This window comes from Giraffa tippelskirchi, chromosome 2 (genome assembly GCF_054371585.1).
Source record: "Giraffa tippelskirchi isolate mGirTip1 chromosome 2, T2T-mGirTip1v1.2.pri, whole genome shotgun sequence".
NCBI lineage: Eukaryota > Metazoa > Chordata > Mammalia > Artiodactyla > Giraffidae > Giraffa > Giraffa tippelskirchi.
This window is the reverse complement of record NC_137276.1, coordinates 196,944,560-196,966,238: the sequence shown is the minus strand read 5'-3', so window position 1 is coordinate 196,966,238 and position 21,679 is coordinate 196,944,560. Positions and strand designations below refer to the sequence as shown.

General features: G+C 38.9%; 1 protein-coding gene across 1 annotated transcript in view; it reads left to right on the top strand.

The window, feature by feature from the left end:
- Positions 1 to 2,358: 2,358 nt before the first annotated feature.
- CHMP2B (charged multivesicular body protein 2B) overlaps positions 2,359 to 21,679 on the top strand; it is a 40,107-nt gene continuing 20,786 nt past the window's right edge. Inside the window, exons 1-2 of the mRNA XM_081549276.1 lie at positions 2,359 to 2,653; positions 20,327 to 20,418. Of these exons, the coding sequence (XP_081405402.1) occupies positions 2,620 to 2,653; positions 20,327 to 20,418 (126 nt within the window). The 5' untranslated portion in view covers positions 2,359 to 2,619. The remainder of the gene's footprint in view (positions 2,654 to 20,326; positions 20,419 to 21,679) is intronic.

Here is a 21,679-nt window from a genome sequence, read left to right as displayed (position 1 = left end):
TCTTTACCAGCTGAGCCACAAGGGAAGCCCAAGAATACTGGAGTGGGTAGCCTATTCCTTCTCCAGTGGATCTTCCTGACCCAGGAATTGAACTGGGGTCTCCTGCATTGCAGGAGGATTCTTTACCAACTGAGCTATCAGGGAAGCCCCTTTGACTCCTTGGTGCCCTAAATCTCAGTTCTATTTAAGTGTACATGCCCTTCAATAAGGTGGTGGTGGTGGTTTAGCTGCCAAGTCCCATCTCACTCTTGCGGCCCCATGGACTGTAGCCTGCCAGGCTCCTCTGTCCATGGGATTCTCCACGCAAGAATACTGGAGTGGGTTGCCATTTCCTTCTCTGAGTGATCTATAAAATATAAACAGGTACAGTTTGGCCACCAACTAATCAGAATAGATTCCAGTTTGCTTATCCAGCTATCAGCCTGCTTCATACTAGGGGAGAATGACGCTATGCCAGTGCTGGGTTTAAATACTACACATTTCTATTTTGTCTTTATTGTAATGAAGAAGCCCCATCTTGAGCTCCTGCTGTGCACTTTTGGAAGGTCCTCCATATGGTTGCTGCTAAGTATTTTGGCATTTTCCCAACTGTTACAATTGGGTCAGTGGGGGGGATTGTATAGGAGTAATAAAACAAGGGTGACTGCAGCAGGGAAGAACAGGATCACTACACACATAACAGCTTATTGCCTCTCAGGCATTCAAGCACCACTCAATGCCATTCATTACAACAGGCAGCCAGGGTAAACTGCCTCTTTGCCATAGAGCTTACTCCAGGAAAGGCCAGGCTTTGGGCGCACAGACTGTGTCCTGCTTACCTTTTTTCCCATTTCTTTACTTTTTCACCTTCCCAAAATATCTCAAATAACTTGAGAAGGAGTAAGATGACTATACTTTTCCTGAGAAAAGAAAGTTTTCCTGAGCAGATTCTTAGCTAAATTCTAGTAACAACGGCAGGAAGAACAGTTAGCCCTGAGGACTTTGATGTCTCTAGAGGGGGATAAATGAGGAAGGGAAATCTGACTACCTCAAATACTTATAAATCCTTGAGACATAATTCATAAAACCAGAGGTGATTGATAATACTGATACTGTTATTGAGGTGTCTTCCTATCAGAAATCACATCTTTGGAAAAAAGTACTATTATTTTCATCCTGTGGAAGGCAGTGTTGCTTAAAGCACTAATAGATTGGGAGAAAAAGAGTTTAATGCAAAATTAAAATTATAAATAGCAAAGTAATATATTAAACAGAGATGTGTACAAATACAAACACACAGAGAGTGAAAGTAGGGGAAGGAGGGAGGCAGGGAGAGGGACACATACACACACAAAAATGAACAATGAATTTAAGATCTTGATCGAAACATAATGTTTCCTATATTTATGCTTAGACACAGAAGGATTCTTTAAATAATTCATTATGCTTTTCCTTGTACATAATATAAAGCTTTTGTTCCACAGTGAACACCAATATATAGGTATGTAGCATTGCAATTGGAGAAGGAAATGGCAACCCACTCCAGTGTTCTTGCCTGGAGAATCTCAGGGACAGCGGAGCCTGGTGGGCTGCCGTCTATGGGGTCGCACAGAGTCGGACACGACTGAAGTGACTTAGCAGCAGCAGCAGCATTGTAATAGGTTCACAGTATAGCCATAAATTTTTCTTGAGCAACTGCAAGAAACTGAGATATTAAAAAACAGAGTTGGGGACATTTAAACCGGTGTACAACAAATATGTGTGGATTTCTTTTTTCTTGTTTCCAGTCAAGAGCATTAAATAAAAAACGTTGCATTAAGAAAGTTGTTCCCCACCCTTCTCCCGGCCACTTCCAAGCCTAGAAACCGGATCCCTGGAGACCCACACCGGGTGATAGGAACCCCGGGCACAGGGCCGCAGTAAGCGCCTTAGGTCCGGCAGGGGGCTGCGCGGGTGGGCGTCAGGGAGACTGTTGAGCCAGTGACCGCGGAAAACTCCCAAGACAAACACCACCAGGACACGGACCTCAGCATTATCATCAGCCCCTGCACTTATGAAAGGCTTGATACATACAGCAAGGGGATGGTCATAAATCAACTGGTTCCAGGACGACCCACGCTTGTCCTAGGATTCTGGGGACCCCTACTTCCAGCTTCTTGGTGGGCACGGAGAGCGCTAAGGATCATCTCTGTCCGCATTCAGCGCGGAACCCGGACCTAGAAACCACCTGACCCGGCCCGCGATCCCCCAAGTACTGCTAACACCGCAAGCGGCGCATCACTCCCGGGGCCAGGACCCCGGCAAGCCGGAGAGTGGGCAGCCGCTCAATTGAGGGCAGCGGCCGCGGCTTCAGGCGCCGCAGTGCGCAGGCGCGCGCGCAGACCGCGCAGGCGCCGCCTAGAAGTGACTTCTCCAAAAAGTGTCTTAGTTCGCGGTCACCTGAGCTCCGGGCAACTCGGCTGCGGCAGGCTTCGTGGATACCCGCTCTCCGCGGGTCCTGACTGTAGACCCCGCCCTCTTCAATTGCCCATCCGCTCCGCCATCCCGAACCCTTCGAGGGTCTGTCATATCCCTCCTTGTTCTTTCTCACTCGCGGGCCAGATCGGGCCGAGCCGGGCTGCCCGGGTGCGGTCCCTGACCATGGCGTCCCTCTTCAAGAAGAAAACCGTAGATGGTGAGTTCCGTGCCTGGCCGAAAAGGCCTAGCTCTGCGTTTCCCAGGCTTATTTGGGGGACTTCCGGCCTTGACTCTTGTTGCTGTCCCTGGGGGCGGGGCTGAATCAAGTGGCCCCACAGGTGACCGCCTTCGTGCGTCACTTTACGCTTCCCTGGCCCTTCGGACTCGCCCTACCTCAGTCTCACCTGGGCAGTCTGGCTTCCTCTCTCTGATAACACAATCCTTAACAGCCCCGCCCCGTGCCCAGGTTTCTCCTTCAGCTGTATCCAGAGCATTTTCAGGAGGCAGGATGCGGTTGACCCTTGAGTGTCATTAGACTTGGTGATTTGATGAATTTCTTGTTGGTTTCTTCTGAGTGGTTTACTGCTCCTTCAGTTTGGAGCTGTACTACTTGGGGGCATCCAAACCGGAAACCTGTGTTGACGTGGGGGGAGGGTGTAATAGGCTCCAGTTACCAAATGAACTTGATCTGGACCAGTCTTGCCCAGGGAACACACCATCAACAGAGATATGAAATAAATGCTTCTTGACTGACACCGGTAGAAAAATAAAAGAAATCCAAGGGAGGTACCTGGATTTCGTTTTCATAGTTTACTTCTGTCCCGTGTAAATATCTTGCTGTCTAAAGTAAGAAATGTGGTTTGCATTATCTGCGTAGACGCTTACGTTTTAATATGCTTGCATTGCTTCAGACATTTAACTCAGTGTCATTTTAAGGGGAAAAAGTGAATACAGGAATATACAAATAGGTGGTTATAAGCAATGATTGTCATATATGCTTATATAGCTGTTTAATTAGCCTTGATATTTTCATTGACTTTACCAGGAATCAAATTCATTCAAGTTATTTAGAAATCGTGTTTCTCATTACATGTTGAGTCTAGGTTGTTGCTGGTTCAATCAAAGAATCACTTCTTTGTAAGGGTCTAACTGCCACAAAAGGAGCAGTGGTAGCTAGACAGTGATTGGTACAAACAGGGTGCTCAGTCCAGACGTGGGGTAACTCCTTCATTCCTTTGTATTGACTGTTCCAGTGCTGCCAGTTATTTTGTGGAGGATGACAAATAGCATCTTTACCCTCCGCACTACCTTTTACTTCATTACATGTCTTTTTGCTCCTAATTTGTCACACAGCATAATACTGTGTGATATATAATAATAATTTTTGGTTATTCTGAGTGGGTGAAATTGACTTTTTATTAACTGAGAAATACCACTTACAATTCTTGAAATAACTATCAAGTTTGGATAGGAAGTAATACAATTATGTGAAATGAGTTTTATGTGTATTTTACCTGAGAATGTTAATCTTTAACATGACACTTTATTTTTTCAGTGTTCAGTACCAACATTATGGTTTTCAGTTATTGTATAGTACTCCAGGGGAAAAAAAAAAAAAGGTTTTTTTGTTTGTTTGTTTAAGTCTTATAGAGTGAGAATTTACTAAACAAAGGGAAAGGGTTGCATCTTCTTACTATGATATTACAAATTAATTTTTTTAAATTAACATTAAAAGCCAAACATCCTAGCTCTAATTGCTTGATGTCTGTCAAATTACAAAGACATAAAAATCAGTTCTGTATTCTCAGTGCTGTGCTTCCTGGTGCTTTTGGGAATCCAGTGACTATTGTACTTGAAGTATAGAGCAGAAAAAAAAAAAGACAGTGAGGATGTGGAGTGAGGATGTTTAACTGTATACTTATTTGCAGCTGGGTTAATTCACCCAAGAAATGATGTTTTTGCTAAGTAGACTTACTTGCAAGAAAAAAATCTTAAGGACTTTTGGAAGGAACTATACTACTGATTTAAAGATCTGAGTGTGAAATTTCTGAATATAAATTTGGCTACTATGTACATTTTACTATAACCACCAAACTGCATATTTGATGTTTTCTTAAATTATCATGTCAATTCAGATCACTTAATGACATATTAATTCTAGATCTGTACTTTCATTATTTTGATCTGGAGTTTTGCTGATGCTTTTATTCTTTACTTTCTCAGGGAAAAAAAGATGTTTTGTTTAAAAGGTGACAGCATTCATCTTAGCAATAATGAGGCTATATATTTTGAAAGTGAACGTATTCTTATGCATTTCTGCCAGATCCTCAGCCTCGTTGATTATTGATCATAAGATCTTTTACTGTATGCTATCTTTTTACCTGTTTCAGCAGTAATGAAATTCTGATATATAAGAAAAATATGTAACTGCTTATAGAGCTGGAGAATAATTGAATCTTTCTTGTCTCTTTGGATTGACTAGAAGAGTTGCATACTATATCATTAAAGACTACTGCATATGTAAATTAAAAGAGGAGAAAACATTACAGCACTTATTACTATTCAGAGTTATGTTTAATTCATTTTTGACACAAAGATGAACAAGTCTCTGCAGTGTATACTTTGTTACAGAAATTAATGAGAATTGTAGCTCAGTGCTAAGGAAGAGAAAGATTCTTTTGAATTTGAAATTACAATTGACTACTTGGTTTTCTTTTACTGATTTATAAGATATGTACACACACACACACACACACACAGACACACACACACACAGACACACACACACACACACACACACACACACACACACAATATAGGGCTTCCCCAGTAGCTCAGTGGTAAAGAATCCACCTGCAATGCAGAAGACGTAAGAGATTGGGTTCGATCCCTGGGTCAGAAAGATCCTCTGGAAGAGGTCATGGCAACCCACTCCAGTATTCTTGCCTGGAGAGACTCCATCAACAGAGGAGCCTGGCGGACTACAGCCCATAGGGTCATGAAGAGTCGGACACAACTGAAACAATTTGTATATATATGTATATATATACACACACATATATGTTTTTGTTTTGTTTATCTTTTGTATTTTTTTCCCTAAGTGGACTAATGGTGACCTATTTTTTGAATCTGATTATGAACCTGTAAATCAAGATGCCATGAGGACTTGTGAATGCACAGCTAAATATGCCTGTTAAAAAGTGAAGCTCTTTAAGCAGTATATACTTTTCGTCTGTTATCCTCAACAAAGACAAATTTGAGGTGCTAGTCTAAGCCAGCACACTGTGTTAGCATATTGTATCTGTATCTTATTTAATTCTTACAAAACCTATAAGCGCTATTGTCATCTCCATTTTATAGATGAGGAAACTTAGAAGCAAAGGACTAAGTAACTTGCCCAGTATCATTCAGCTACTAAGTGAGAGTCATGACCTCCTCTCTTTGGGCATTATCATTGTTATTCGTTTCTTATTGAAAAGCCTGTGACACAATTTAATTTTGCTATTCTTGCTAAGTACATGGAATTCTCAGCATTTGGTACCATGTAAGATACCATGTAAGGCATGTAAGATACTATGTTAAGGCATACCTTTTGTCTATAAGCCAAAATTGTCTTAGAGGAAATATTTTCCCTTAACCCAGTATTTTCTTAGGAAGTATTTTTCAATCTCATTTTACTCTTCATCTAAATCTCTCAAAGGAGTGGTGATGTCTCCTATCTCCACTTCTTTACTTCTCTGATGTCCCTCCACCTGCCATTGTACAGCAATTTGATTTACATCTCATGTAACAAATGAGATCTTGCTAAGATCATCAGTGACTTCTAGATCACCGAATCCCATTGTTAGTGACCATCTCTCGGACTATGTTTTGCATTTGATTTTGATAATAATTTCTTCCTTGAAATTCTCTTTTGGTTTGCATGACATAACACTGTCTTCATTTTCCACAAATTCCTCTGACTACTCTTTTTCCTTTTATGTTTTTCTTTTCTTTCTTCCTTCCTTTCTTATTTTAACCTTCCCTTTAAATGTTAGTGTTTTTCTTGGTTCCATCTTGGATTACCATTATTCTAACCGTACATTTTCTCCCCACATGATCTTATCTAAACTCTTATTTTAGTTATAACCTAAGTGCTGATGGATCCCAATTGTGCATCTTTAGATATATTTTCCTGAGTTTCAGATCAGTATATCTAATAGTTTGCTAAGTATCTCCACCTTGATGCCCCAGAGTACCTCAAATTAAAAGAAGTCCCAAAAAGAATTCATCACCATCTCCTTCAAGTCACTTCTTTTCCTGGGTTTTCCTCTTCCAATGTGTAGCAGTCCTTGATTTTGCCTTCTACCTTTAATTAATTACCAAGTCCTCCTTTTGTCTCTTAAATGTTTGTCACATACGATCTTTCTTTTTTCTCATTCAGGTCCCATTTATCTTAAACTTTTTTACATCACTTTTCTGCATTTCCTTCTTGTAGCTTCATAGCCTTTAAATCATTTGTCTGTCAAGTTGCCTGTGTGATTGATATATATGAAATCCAAATCTTACTATGCTACTCCTCGGTACAAATCCATTTATTGAGTCTCTAGCACGAAAGGATCAAGTGAGTGCCATGCTTGATCTGTTCCTTGTCTTCCTTACTAGCCATGTCATTTTACTAAAAACCCTTCTTATATTCATCTGTATATACCGTACTCTTTCTCACTCTGACATATTTTTAGTTATGATACCTTTATGTGTAGAGTTCTCTTTTTTTCTTCCTGTAGCTAATTTGAACTGTCTCAGGTTTTTTTCTTTCTCTAGAAATTCTTCTTCAGTGCCACCTCAGTTTAGTTCAGTTCAGTCGCTCAGTCATATCTGACTCTTTGCAACTCCATGAACCGCAGCACACCAGGCCTCCCTGTCCATCACCAACTCCCGGAGTTTACCCAAACCCATGTCCATCAAGTTGATGATGCCATCCAGCCATCTCATCCTCTGTCGTCCCCTTCTTTTCTTGCCCCCAACCCTTCCCAGCATCAGGGTCTTTCCAAATGAGTCAGCTCTTCACATCAGGTGGCCAAAGTTTTAGAGTTTCAGCTTCAACATGAGTCCTTCCAATGAACACCCAGGACTGATCTCCTTTAGGATGGACTGGTTGGATCTCCTTGCAGTCCAACGGACTCTCAAGAGTGTTCTCCAACACCACAGTTCAAAAGCATCAATTCTTCAGCGCTCAGCTTTCTTCACCGTCCAACTCTCACATCCATACATGACCACTGGAAAAACTATAGCCTTGACTAGATGGACCTTTGTTGACAAAGTAATGTCTCTGCTTTTTAATATGCTGTCTAGGTTGGTCATAACTTTCCTTCCAAAGAGTAAGCGTCTTTTAATTTCATGGCTGCAGTCACCATCTCCAGTGATTTTGGAGCCCAAAAAAATAAAGTCAGTCACTGTTTCCACTGTTTCCCCATCTATTTGCCATGAAGTGATGGGACCAGATGCCATGATCTTAGTTTTCTGAATGTTGAGTTTAAGCCAACTTTTTCACTCCCCTCTTTCACTTTCATCAAGAGGCCCTTTAGTTTTTCACTTTCTGCCATAAGGGTGGTGTCATCTGCATATCTGAGGTTATTGATATTTCTTCTGGCAATCTTGATTCCAGCCTGTGCTTCCTCCAGCCCAGTGTTTCTCATGATGTACTCTGCATATAAGTTAAATAAGCAGGGTGACAATATACAGCCTTGACATACTGCTTTTCCTGTTTGGAACCAGTCTGTTTTTCCATGTCTAATGCTAACTGTCGCTTCCTGACCTGCATACAGATTTTTCAAGAGGCAGGTCAGGTGGTCTGGTATTCCCATCTCTTTCAAAATTTTCCACAGTTTATTGTGATCCATACAGTCAAAGGCTTTGGCATAGTCAATAAAGCAGAAATAGATGTTTTGCAAACTATGTTAAATACCTCACTCCTTGTGCCCCCTCCCACTTTGTTTTTAACATCTTGATTTGTATTTTCCTGAATGAAAGTAGATCTTTACGCACTTCCAAAGTTCGATTATGCTTTTCTTAAGTTTTTCCACATTCCACATTTGGATGGTTGCAGAGAGTCTTCAGCATAAATGAGAATAACTCTACAGCAGTTTCGAATTTAGAGAGTAAATGCCAAAATAGTGGCATTTACTAACCAAGAGTGGTGTTCTCAGTATCCAGAGCATCCTACAGTCTACATCCATATTATCACCACCCACCTTGAACCTTAGTGCAAGTTTAGAGATAATTTGAGGAATGTTATTGACAGTAGAGGAACAAAGCTGCTTGGGTTTTGCCTTATTGGGTGCTGTTTATGTATGCTGGTTTTCCAGAGTTCAGAACTTGTGAAATTTTGACTAAGTTGGATAAATCTGTCAAGAGTCGGTTGTGATGCCACATTTTTGATAGCACAAGAGGGGATAAAATTTTTCATCTACATAAATTAGATCCCCTTCAGAAATATCCCTGCCTTCTTCCAGATAAACTACAACACTGTCTTGGTGCTACCTACAGTACCCAGATCTTTCTTTGCCTCGTATGTGTTCCCAGAATGATTATTATCCTGAATATTTAAAAACTCAAATTTTGCTTTCTGGTTAGTTCCTAAATTCTTGGCACACCAAAGAAAAATAATTGAATAAGGAATTCACGAACACAGTACTCTTCTGAGCATTTTTCTGAGCAAAAATATTGCAACCTTTTATTTATAGGAGACTGTTTATTCTCTTTTCTTTTTTTTTTTTGAACAATTTCAGATCTAAAGAAAAGCTGAAATGATGGGATTCAGTGAATACCCATTTTCTCATTGCCTCAATTATCAATTGTTAACATTATGCCACATTTGTTTTCTCTCCCTCCTCTATGTGTATATGTCTTTATAAGTACATATGTACACATATATAGGTTTTTGTTGTTGAATTATTTAGGGTAAGTTATAGACATAATGAAACTGTGACAATCCAGCAAACATTTCCCAGAATAGGATATTCACCTGTATAACCACAATGCCATTATGACTCTCAAAAAATTTAATAGTGTACAGAAGTGAAAGTGAAAGTGTAAGTCTCTCAGTTGTGTCTGACTCTTTGCGACCCCATGGACTGTAGCCCACCTGGCTCCTCTGTCCATGGGATTCTTCAGGCAAGAATACTGGAGTGGGTTGCCATGTCCTCTTCCAGGGGATCTTCCTGACCCAGGGATTGAAACTGTGTCTCTTATATCTGCTGCATTGATAGGTGTGTTCTTTACCACTAGTGCCACCTGGGAACTCCCAATAGCATTATTTAATATGGAGCGAAATTCCAAATTTCACCCACCGCTCCCCTCCCCATTCATTACTGCTGTTTTTGTTGCTGCTGTTTGTGGGGAAAGTGATTACCTGGGTGATGAAAAGACTTCCCTACTTATGTGGCATTTGAGAGAAAAACACAGTGTTGAGAAAGAAATAGTTATGCAATGATCGGTACCTGAGCCTTCTAGACATAGAGAACAGTAAAGTAGGAGGCCCTTTCAGAAGCCCAGGAACAGATATTTCTGTATGAAATGTCTTTCCTTTATATTTCTCCATTCCAAACATGATACCAAAGGCTGGTATTTCTTTTCATGCTACCATTTTCTACCTTCAAGTCCATCCATTTATCTGTGAGACTGTTCTTTCAAAGGATTGTTCACTCATTCCTTTACTTATCTAAGCTGAAAAATGCCCTTGGCAGTTTTCTGAAGCTGTTATTGATGAGGATGCTAAAAGCTATGTCTTTGAGACCCACATGAGACCCAAAGATCTACTGACAGGTGACATCTTAAAACCTTCCTTAAATTCCTGAAAACACTGGTGTTTTAATAATCAGAACAAATTCATTTCAATGAGTTCCTCAGGGCTTGAGTTACTTTTGAGACTTTCCTGGTGGGGGAAAAAGCATTCCCTGTTGCTTCCTTTTTTGCTACCATAGGGCTAGATTCCTGTTCTTTTCTTAGTGTTCCACCTCTTCCTTTCAAGTGAGTCCTGCTGAGATTTTCAACTTCAGCCTGGTTTTTAAGCAAATCCCTGGCTGTCTGGACCAAGTACAGAGTAAAGCTGTTGGCATTATTCTCTACTGTCCTTTCTGTTTCCCATAGTTATTTATTCATTTTTTGTTTTTATTTTTTCTTTATCACGTATTAAAACTGGTTACTTAAGGTGATATGTTTTCTCTCAGATTTCTGATATACCATGTCCAAAGCCTGAGAAACAAGTTTGCTCTGCATATCAAATTCTGATTTCTTCTCACCCACTCTTTCACTGTCATTGTCCTTTTGCCTCTGTAAATTTGATTTTCAAAGCCAGTATTATCTAGTTACTGACCTCTAATATTAATACTTCTTTCTTACCCCTTAACCTTTGAGTTTGTAGCATTTTTGCATTTTTTTTTTCTCCTTATCACCCCAAGGAGATGGTATATCCCCACATGGCCAGTACCCCATCCCCCTTTATTGTTCATTGTGGAGCTCCACATGACAGCTTTAGCTGAACTCACGCTCCCAGCTCTTCTGTTCATAGCCATGATCAGAGTTTATCTAATACTCCTTCACCCACTCTACTAGTGCCACAGTAGCCTCTCTTTCCTCCGATACTAGCTTGCAGAGCTTGCACATAAAATACAAAGAGGACCCTAGCTTTCCTCTTGGATCTTGATCCTCAAAAGCCAGTTCATGGAGATGGTAAAGCAGGATATGGAAGCATTTTGTGCTCCTTTTTCAATCCACATGATCGTTAGATTCAGGATAGGCAATAAAGTTGCATAAGTCAAAATGGTTTTTCTCTGAAGAAATACATTTAAAAGCAGAGAATATGGTATATATTAAATTAAAAAGTCCATCATGACCTTACAGTAAAGTGGCAGACTCAGTACATGGTAGAGCCGGTGCTGTCTAGGAGACCAGCCTAAACACAGCTGAGTGGTATAGTCTGTGAGTTGTACCTTAGTGCTCCTGAGGCATAGTAATTCTGACTGCAAGCTTGAGCTCCCTCCCTTCTCTCAAAAGATAGGTACTTGAAAGGAGGAAAAAAAAGAAAAAAGCGGGCTTTCCTGATAGTTCAATTGATAAAACAAAAATCCGCCTGCAATGCAGGATACCCTGGCTCAATTCCTGGGTGGGGAAGATTCGCTGGAGAAGGGATAGGCTACCCACTCCAGTATTCGTGGGCTTCTCTTGTGGCTCAGCAAGTAAAGAATCCTCCTGCAATGCAGGAGACCTGGGTTCCATCCCTAGGTTGGGAAGATCCCTTGGAGAAGGGAAAGACAACCCACTCCAGTATTCTGGCCTAGAGAATTCCATGGACTGTATAGTCTGTGGGGTCCCAAATTTGCACTTGTAATTACTTTTTGCTTTAATCCTCAGATGTGCAGACAGTGTGGAAATGAACAGAGTCTAGAAATAACAGCTATGATTCAAGTTGGGGCTTGGCCTCAAACCCAGTAGAAAATTCTAGTGAGCTAGATTACATGAAAGACCCTTTTATATTTCACTTTTTATTTTTGGGCTCTCTGTTTTTCTTTTCTTTGGTAAGCAGATAGACCTTATTGACTGGGAACCAAAGAATGACCTTAGGTTTGTTTGTATCTTCTTAAGTACAAAATTTAAGTCAGTTATCTTATCACTCTTATACATACGTGTTACTTTGTTCAAGAAGAAGAGCCTGAAAGGCTTTAATGCCCAGGGTGGAGCTGGCCTGAGTGGCCTTTTCTCCGTGTTGTGCTGAATGGGTGAGGAGAAGATGGTGGGTGGGGCAGCCCTGGGATCCTTCTGACATGGCCAAGTGGTAACAGAGAGAGCACACCATAGGCACATCCATGTATTTTCACAGTTTGGAAGTTCAGGACTCCATTTTTCCTTTGTAGAAAATGTCATAAAATCTGTCATAGCTCAGATTTTGCCATTGTTAAATTATCAACGATCTTTCTTGATAACTAGTAGATTTTATTGTTAAATTATCAGCCGTCTTTCTTGATAACCAATAAATTTTATTACATATTTTTAAAGAACCTGTTAAATTATGGCTATAAGATAAATCCTTTCACATTTTGGTGTATATATATATGTTTGTAGTCCCTTAGATTACAGTTAACTAATATATTGGTATAGTTGTTGACATAAAGTAAAATGGGAATACAGATAGGTAAATAAATAAAATATACTTCTTGCTCTTAAAGAGCTTGTAATCTTAGGAAGAAATCAGACCTGCTAAGACATAAATTTAATGGGAAATGAACTTGGACTTCAGAACATTAAGAGTGTCTAAGAACCTTTCTCATGTTATTCCTTCTGAATTATTTGAAGACCAAATTATTAACTATGAGTTTAATACAGGAATTGTTTTTGAAGAAAATTTGTTTTATAGGATACATCCATTATCTCATATAAAAAAATATTTTACTGTCTTTTCCCTCTTACCTTAATATATTTTAAAGTGTTACAATTTTATTTTATACAATCTAGTGTATAACATTAGATGCTCTCGGATTATAGCTTAGAACTCTTTAAATATTAATAGGTCATTAACAGTAGGCTGTGAAATATGTGGTAGTTAATTTTCTTTATTTTTTCTTCTCTAATATACAGTGACAGTTATAGTACACATAGTTACATAAAGTTAAGAAAAGTGAAGTCAAACGATTTCAATTAAATCATGTTTTATTAATGTATCATGTCATTAAAATATCATGTCATAATACTTGTGTTTCAACAAAGATGGCTGTATCTATTCTTTACTCTGATTCTCTGACACCAAGTGGGTGTCTCCAGCACTTCAGTTCAATCCTAACAACAACTGTTTGGAGTTAGTACAGACCCCACAAGTTAAGGGCTCTGTCCGTAAGACAGTTCTCATTTAAGAAGCCAGTCACAAGCCTTAGATTGCCACCAGTACTTCTGACTGACCAGCTATAAACACTGTTGTCACCACAGCTCCCTCTTCAGATTTGAAAACATACTAGAACAACTCTCAGAACTCAAGAAAGTACTTAGTATTACCAGTTTATTTATAAGAATACAACTCAGGAACAGCCAAATGGAAGCAAGGTACTGTGCAGGGGGATGGGGTGAGGGGTGGTGCTCAGAGTATCTATGCCCTCCCTGGACATGTTACCTTCCCAGAATATCAGTATGTTCACCAACCTGGAAACTCTTCCAGTCTCTTTAAGAGTTTTTATAACCCAGTCTCTGGCTCTACTCCCCTCCCCTGAGGGATGGGGCTGAAAGTCACCTTCTAATCAAGAATTTGGATTTTCTGTTAAGCAGCCCCATCCTGAACTCTCCAGAGGTACACTTCCTTGGATCAAAAGACATTTCCATCACTCAGGAAATTCCAAGGGTTTGGGAGCTCTGTGCCAGGAACTCAAGACAAAGACCAAATATAAATTTTTCATTATATGACCTTAGTAATGAAAAAATGTATATTGATAACATTCTAGATCCAACAGTCAAGGCTTTCAGCAGTTGCTTTACACTGTGGCAATTACCTAGTCACAATTCAACTTATCAATATGGTGGCTTCTCTCTCAGCTCAGTACTTTTGTAACTTTAGAAGACTGTCATCATTAGCTTAATATTTCATCTTATCCTAGTTGAATTCAGGAAGTTTTTAGTGTGCAAAAGGATTGTATTCCAAAAGTGCATTTGTAATACTACAGTTTTAAATTTAGGGCATATTTTCTGTTGAAATAGGATAAGTGGTCAGTGTTTTCATACAAATCCATTGTCTTGGGCAAGATAGGGGAAGTGAAGTGAAGTGAAGTCGCTCGGTCGTGTCCAACTCTTTGCGACCCCATGGACTGTAGCCTACAAGGCTCCTCTGTCCATAGAATTTTCCAGGCAAGAATACTGGAGTGGGTTGCCATTTCCTTCTCCAGGAGATCTTCTCAACCCAGGGTTTGAACCCAGGTCTCCTGCATTGCAGGCAGATGCTTTACCATCTGAGCCACCAGGGAAGCCCCAAAATAGGGGAACTATGTCCAAAAAATGGAAACTGGGGGGGGGGGGCGGGGGCGGGGTTTAAGTAGTGAGGATGAAAAGGCTGATGACTGTTTTGAGAGATAGGGAAGTGAGAGCTTTCTTTGCTCTTTTGTTTAGTGTCAGTCTGTAGATTTCAGAGGAAAAACATCATATGTGTAGACCTAATTAAATTATGTCCACCTAAAATTCATATCTAGAAGCCCCAACCCCTAATGTGACTGTATTTGGAGATAGGGTCTTTACGGAGATAACAGGTTAAATGAGGTCATGAGGGTGGAGCCCTAATCCAATAGGACCAGTGTCCTTATCAGAAGAAGAAAAGGTACCAGAGTAAAGGCCATGTGAGGACACAAGAAGAAGGTGGCTATCTGCATGTCAAGGGAGAGGGCTCAGAAAAAAACAACCCTGCCAGCACCTTAATCTTGAACTTCTAGCCTTCAGAACTAGGAGAAAATAAAATTCTGTTGTTTCTGCCACCCAGTCTATGGTGTTTGTTATGATAGCCCTAGCAAACTAATAAGTCATGTTTTTTAAGAATAGGATCCCAGCCAGTGCTCCATGGCACATTTCTACCCAAGAAATGCTAATAGAGGTTTCTTTAAGAGGATTCTTTCTTTAATGACTTTGGAGAATAATCGATCACATATTCTTCCCTTGAAGGTTGACAATGTACTTTTGTGTATTAAATGTTCTTAGAAGCCTTGAAGCAAATAAATTGGTTTAAAATTTTTTTCAACTTGAACATTTCCCAAATATATTTGCCTACAGACTATCTCCTTCCTCTTTTTTAAGTGAAACATGTTTCCCATCCAGAAGAAAGTTAGTGGGGGGAGAGAGCTCCCTCTCTTCTCCTGTATAGATATTGTATGGTTTCCTATTCCTGTGGGTAAGGAACATATAGAATGTGTCTTTAGTAAATCCTGAATGTGAGATGTCCACCAAAATAACTTAATTGAGAAACAGAGTAAGTAAAGGAGGAGAAATAGATATCTTGTAAGTAGGATATAGGAGCTCTGACATCTTATTTTTAACTTTTATTCAGTCATTGTAGTTGTTTTATATAATGACTTGAAATGTTTTTCATTCTGTTTAACAGTATTATTTGTTGATATCTGTCTCTATTTGTAAGGATTATGTCCCTGATAACTTTATTTTTTGTTTTCCTACAAGCTTCACAGTCAGAGGCTTTGGAATCAGAATGCCTGTGGGGTGAAGCCTGGCACTTTTTCTCCCTTGGGCAGATTACCTCACCAAATACCAATTCCTGCCTCTGAAACAAATGAAATAATTAGTACCTACCTTTGGGGGTTGTTGTGAAGCACTTAATATACCTATTACTCAGTATAATTAGTTATTTTTATTCTCAGTAAAGTTTCATTATATAAGAAATGTGTAGAATATAAGTTGTGATGCTCCATCACTAAAAAGGATAATGGTTGTTGGCTTTGCTGTTATTTTAATTGAGTTGAAATTCACTTAACATTAATCATTTTAAAGTGAACAGGTCAGTAGCATTTAGTACACTCACAATAGTGTATAACCACCATCTCTAGTTGCAAAACATTTTCATCACTGTAAAATAAAGCCCTGTATCCATTAAACAATGAGTCACCAGTCCCCCCTCTCTCTAGTTCATGGACATTTGGGTTGTTTCCACCTTTTGACTATTTTAAATAGTGCTGCATTTGTGTAGAGTGATGGTTTAGGTACTTTTTTTTTTTCAGTTCTTTTGGATAAATAGAAGGGAAATTGTGAGGTGAGTTGGTGATTTTATGTTCAACTTTTGAGGAACCACTGAACTTTTATCCACAAAGGCTGAAATAATTTACATTCCTACCCATAAGAAGAACTAAAGAGCCTCTTGATGAAAGTGAAAGAGGAGAGTGAAGAAGTTGGCTTAAAACTCAACATTCAGAAAATTAAGGTCATGGCATCTGGTCCCATCACTTCATGGCAAATAGATGGGGAAACAATGGAAACAGTGACAGACTTTATTTTGTGGGGCTACAGAATCACTGCAGATGATGTTGCAGCCATGAAATTAAAAGATGCCTACTCCTTGGAAGGACAGTTGTGACCAACCTAGATAGCATATTAAAAAGCAGAGACATCACTTTGCCAACAAAGGTCTGTCTAGTCAAGGCTATTGTTTTTCCATTAGTCATGTATGATGTGGGAGTTGGACTATAAAGAAAGCTGAGTGCCGAAGAGTTGATGCTTTTCAACTATGGTGTTGGAGAAGACTCTTGAGAGTCCCTTGGACTGCAAGGAGATCCAACCAGTCCATCCTAAAGGAGATCAGTCCTGGGTGTTCATTGGAAGGACTGATGTTGAAGCTGAAACTTCAATACTTTGGCCATCTCATGCGAAGAGTCGACTCATTGGAAAAGACCCTAATGCTGGGAAGGATTGAGGGCAGGAGGAGAAGGGGACGACAGAGGATGAGATGGTTGGATGGCATCACTGACTCGATGGACATGGGTTTGAGGAAGCTCCGGAAGTTGGTGATGGACAGGGAAGCCTGCAAAGAGTCAGACACAACTGAGCGACTGAACTAAACTGAACTGAACTGGCAATGTACAGAGCTACCATTCTCCACCTCCTCAACACTTATTCCCCTCCCCGCCCCCACTTTTTTTTTTTGGTTATAGCCATTTTCACAAATGGGAAATGGTTTCTGATTTCCCTAATGAGTAGTGATACATTGTATCTTTTCCAAATATTTGTTGGCCATTTATGTATTTTCTTTGGCGAAATGTCTGTGCAAGGTGTTCACTCATTTGTTGAGTTGTCCTTTGTTTTTGAATTGTAAGAGGTTTATATATATATATATATATATATATATATATATATATATATTCTGGTTTCTAGACTCATATGTAATTGACATATATATTCTCTTGTTTTCTATATTGTCTTTTCACTTGATAATGCCCTTTAGTCACAGTTTTTTGTTTTCATGGAGTCTGCTTTATCTATTTTTTCTCTTACTACTTATGCTTTTAGTGTCATATCTAAGAATCTATTGCCAAATCCCAAATCATGTAAATTTACTCCTATCTATTCTTCTAAGACTTTTATGATTTTTAGCTCTTATATTTAAGTCATTCTTCTCTTTTGAGTTAATTTTTATATATGGTATGAGGCAGGAGTCCAGTTTCTTTATTTCTTTCTTTTTTCTCATGTAGCTGACTAGTTTTCCCAATGCCATCTGATGAGGAGACTCTTTTATCTGTTGTAGTGGTGGTAGTTTTAAATTATACCTCTTTACTGAAAAGGTACTCTAGTAAAATGATTAAGACCACTGATTCAGGAGACAAAACTTGGATTCAAATCTGGCATTACTACTTACTACCTTGTGACCTTGGGCATGTTATTTAAACTTATTAACACATATTTTCTGATACATATAAAATAATAGAAAAACAAACTCCATGACATTATTGTGAATGTTATACTGAATTGTTGTTTTTCAGTTGCTAAGTCATGTCTGACCTTTTGTGACCCCATGGACTGGAGCACCCCAGGATCCTCTGTACTCCACTCTCTCCCAGACTTTGCTCAAATTCATGTCCATTGAATCTGTGATGCTATCTAACCATCTCACCCTTTGCCACCTTCTTCTCCTTTTGCCTTCCATCTTTTCCGGCATCAGGGTCTTTTCCAGTGAGTTGGCTCTTCATTTCAGGTGGCCAAAGTATTGGAGCTTCAGCTTCAGCAGCAGTCCTTCCAGTGAGTATTCAGAGTTGATTTCCTTTAGGACTGACTGGTTTGATCTTCTTGCAGTGCAAGGGAATCTGAAGAATCTTCTCCAGCACCACAATTCAAAAGCATCAATTTTTCGGTGCTTAGCCTTCATTACGGTCCAACTCTCACATCCATAAATGACTACTGGAAAAACCATAGCTTTGACTATACAGACCTTTGTCAGCAAAGTGATGTCTCTGCTTTTTAATGCACTGACTAGGTTTGTCATAGCTTTCCTTTCAAGGAGCAAGTGTCTTTTCATTTCATGGTTGCAGTCACCATCCACAGTGATGTTGGAATCCAAGAAAATAAAATCCTTTCACTGCTTCCACTTTTTCCCCTTCTATTTGCCATGAAGTGATGAGCCCAGATGTCATGACCTTAGTTTTTTGAATGTTGAGTTTCAAGCCAGCTTTCTCACTCTCTTCTTTCACCTTCATCAAGAAGCTCTTTAGTTCCTTTTCACTTTCTACTATTTGATATCGTCCTCATATATGAGGTTGTTATTTCCTCTTGCAGTCTTGATTCCAGCTTGTGATTCATCCAGCCCAGCATTTCTTGTGATGATACTCTGCATAGAAGTTAAATAAGCAGGGTGACAACACATAGCTGTCATTGTCATACTTCTTTCTCAGTTTTGAACCAGTCAGTTGTTCCATGTAAGTTTCTAATTTGCTTCTTGACCTTCATACAGGTTTCTCAGGAGACAGGTAAGATGGTGTGGTACTTATCTCTTTAAGAATTTTCCACAGTTTGCTGTGATCCACACAGTCAAAAGGCTTTAGTGTAGTCATTGAAGCAGAAGTAGATGTTTTTCTGGAATCCCTTTGTTTTCTTCGTGATCCAATAGAATGTTGAGAATTTGATCTCTGGTTCCTCTGCCTTTCCTAAGTCCAGCTTTTACATCTGAAATTCTTGGTTCACATGCTATTGAAGCCTAGCTGGAAGGATTTTGAGTGCAACCTTGCTAGGATGTAAAATGAGTGCAATTGTGTGGTAGTCTGAATATTCTTTGGCTTTGGATGAAGACATCTTTTCCAGTTGTGGCCACTGCTGAGTTTTCCAATTTTGCTGACACGCTGATTGTAGCACTTTAACAGCATCACCTTTTAGGATTTTAAATAGCTGGCCACATTTCATCAGAACTCTTCACTATGACTTGTCCCTCTTGGGTAGCCCAGCATGGCATGGTTCATAGCTTTATTGAGTTACACAAGCCGGTTCACCATGACAAGGCTGTGATCCATGAAGAGATCACATACTTTACTGTATGTAAAGTACTTAGCAAGTTTCCTCACAGTGAGGGAACAGTTTGGCAAACATTACCATCCATATCTGTGATCTCTCGAAGTAATCACTATTTAGTAACAATTAATCTAAATTATAGTCAATCAGTTAGATTAATACCTTAATTCTTCAAAAGGTAAGACTGATGGATCCTCATGAATTGAGATAAATGAGAAAGACACTTAAATGAATGGACACTTAAAATATATTGGGTCATTGTGAATGTTATTTGCACCTTCATGATAATTTTTATTTTATAAGAAACTGAAGTTTAGAGTGCTAACTAACTTTACAAGAAACCATCATATAATGATCCAGTCGCAGAGGTGTGATTCAAATCCCTGTCTGCTTCATTGGAAGGCTGGCTGCTTCTCTTTACTCTGTTATAATGATGACGACTTAGTGTAGAAAAAAAGATTTAATAAACACATTGCCTGTCTTCATTTTTGGAATTTCATGTAATATTGAAGTAGGGAAGAGATGAAAAAGGTTGTGTGTGTGTGTGTGTGTGTGTGTTTGCTCACTCGCTCGCATACATGTGACATATTTTATATATATATATGTCATAAAAGCAATGTATAATAATCAATTCTTTAAGGGAGTATTTTAGTATGATTTATATATTCTTTTGACTAAACCTCAGACTATAGTGTATTTTTACTTCAGTGGTTTTTTATATAATCAATATTTATAATTCATTCTAACATTTGATTAATTTTTAGTATATTGAAACAAAAAAAATTAACATCTTGTAATTTTTTTTTTTGAGGTTTCTAAGTCCAATGTTTTAAGTGGTATTAAAGAAGATCTTACAATTCATACATTTAGGTTTCTTTTGTGATTCTCTTAGATGTAATAAAGGAACAGAATCGAGAGTTACGAGGTACACAGAGGGCTATAATCAGAGATCGGGCAGCTTTAGAGAAACAAGAAAAACAGCTGGTAAGTAGAACATTAAATTTCAGTTTAACTTTTCTAACAAATTTAGAAGTCAGTGTTGGAGTAATTAGCTAACTAGGAAAAAGACACATGGCAGGTGGTAAGTGATTTACTTTACTAAGAAATGGCATTTAATACCTTCCTGCAATTTCTGCTTACCTTTGTTTACTGTGTCATTCTCCTGATTTTTATCAGGAGTCTTTATTCTGCTCAATATAAATTCAAATTATTCGTCTGTTTGTGAAAGACATAAATGCCTAGGAAGAAATATTGCTCAAAACAGCCATCTTCTTCTCAATCAACAGCAAAGATAAAATAGTCCTAGAAAACAAGAGACCTACACAATATTTTAAAGCAATTATCCTCCAGTTAAAACTAAATTAATTAATTTAAAAAAAAAGAAAACAAGAGAGGGTTGCAAGAAAATAGCTATGTTAACCAATGGGGTGTCTTACTTTATATTTTAACTGTTATTGACAATGTCTGTAATAATGAATGTCCTTTTAAAATAGATTGGCTATCTTTAAGTATTTTTCTGTTATGTTTTTAAATGTGTATTGCTTAAAACATTTTTAAAAACCAACATGGTTGAGGTATAGTTGACATGCAATTGATTGTCCATGTTTAAAGCATATAATTTGACACATTTTGACATATGTATTAACTCATGAAACCATTACTACAGTCAAGGTAATGAACATATCCATCATCCCCAAAAGTTTCCTTATTCCCTTTGTAATCACTTCTACCCATCCCCTTCCTCCCTATTTCCTCCTCAGTTGGGCAAACACTGTCATTGTAGATTTTACATTTTCAAGAATTTTATATAGATGAAATCATAAAGTGAATTCATTTTTATGTGGCTTCTTTCATTCATAATTATTTTGGGCTTAATCAGTGTCGTTACATGTATCATCATTTTTATTGATAAGTGTTATTCCATCGTGTGGACATTGCAAAATTTGACTATCCGTTTACCAGCTAATGAACATTTGGGTCATTTTGCGGGTCATTTCAGGATTGTACTGATCCTGTGCTGCTTTCATCATATTTCTGATACTTTTTGTTGCTGCTGCTGCTGCTAAATCACTTCAGTCGTGTCCGACTCTGTGCGACCCCATAGACGGCAGCCCACCAGGCTCCTCTGTCCCTGGGATTCTCCAGGCAAGAATACTGGAGTGGGTTGCCATTTCCTTCTCCAATGCATGAAAGTGAAAAGTGAAAGTGAAGTCGCTCAGTCGTGTCCGACTCAGCAACCCCGTGG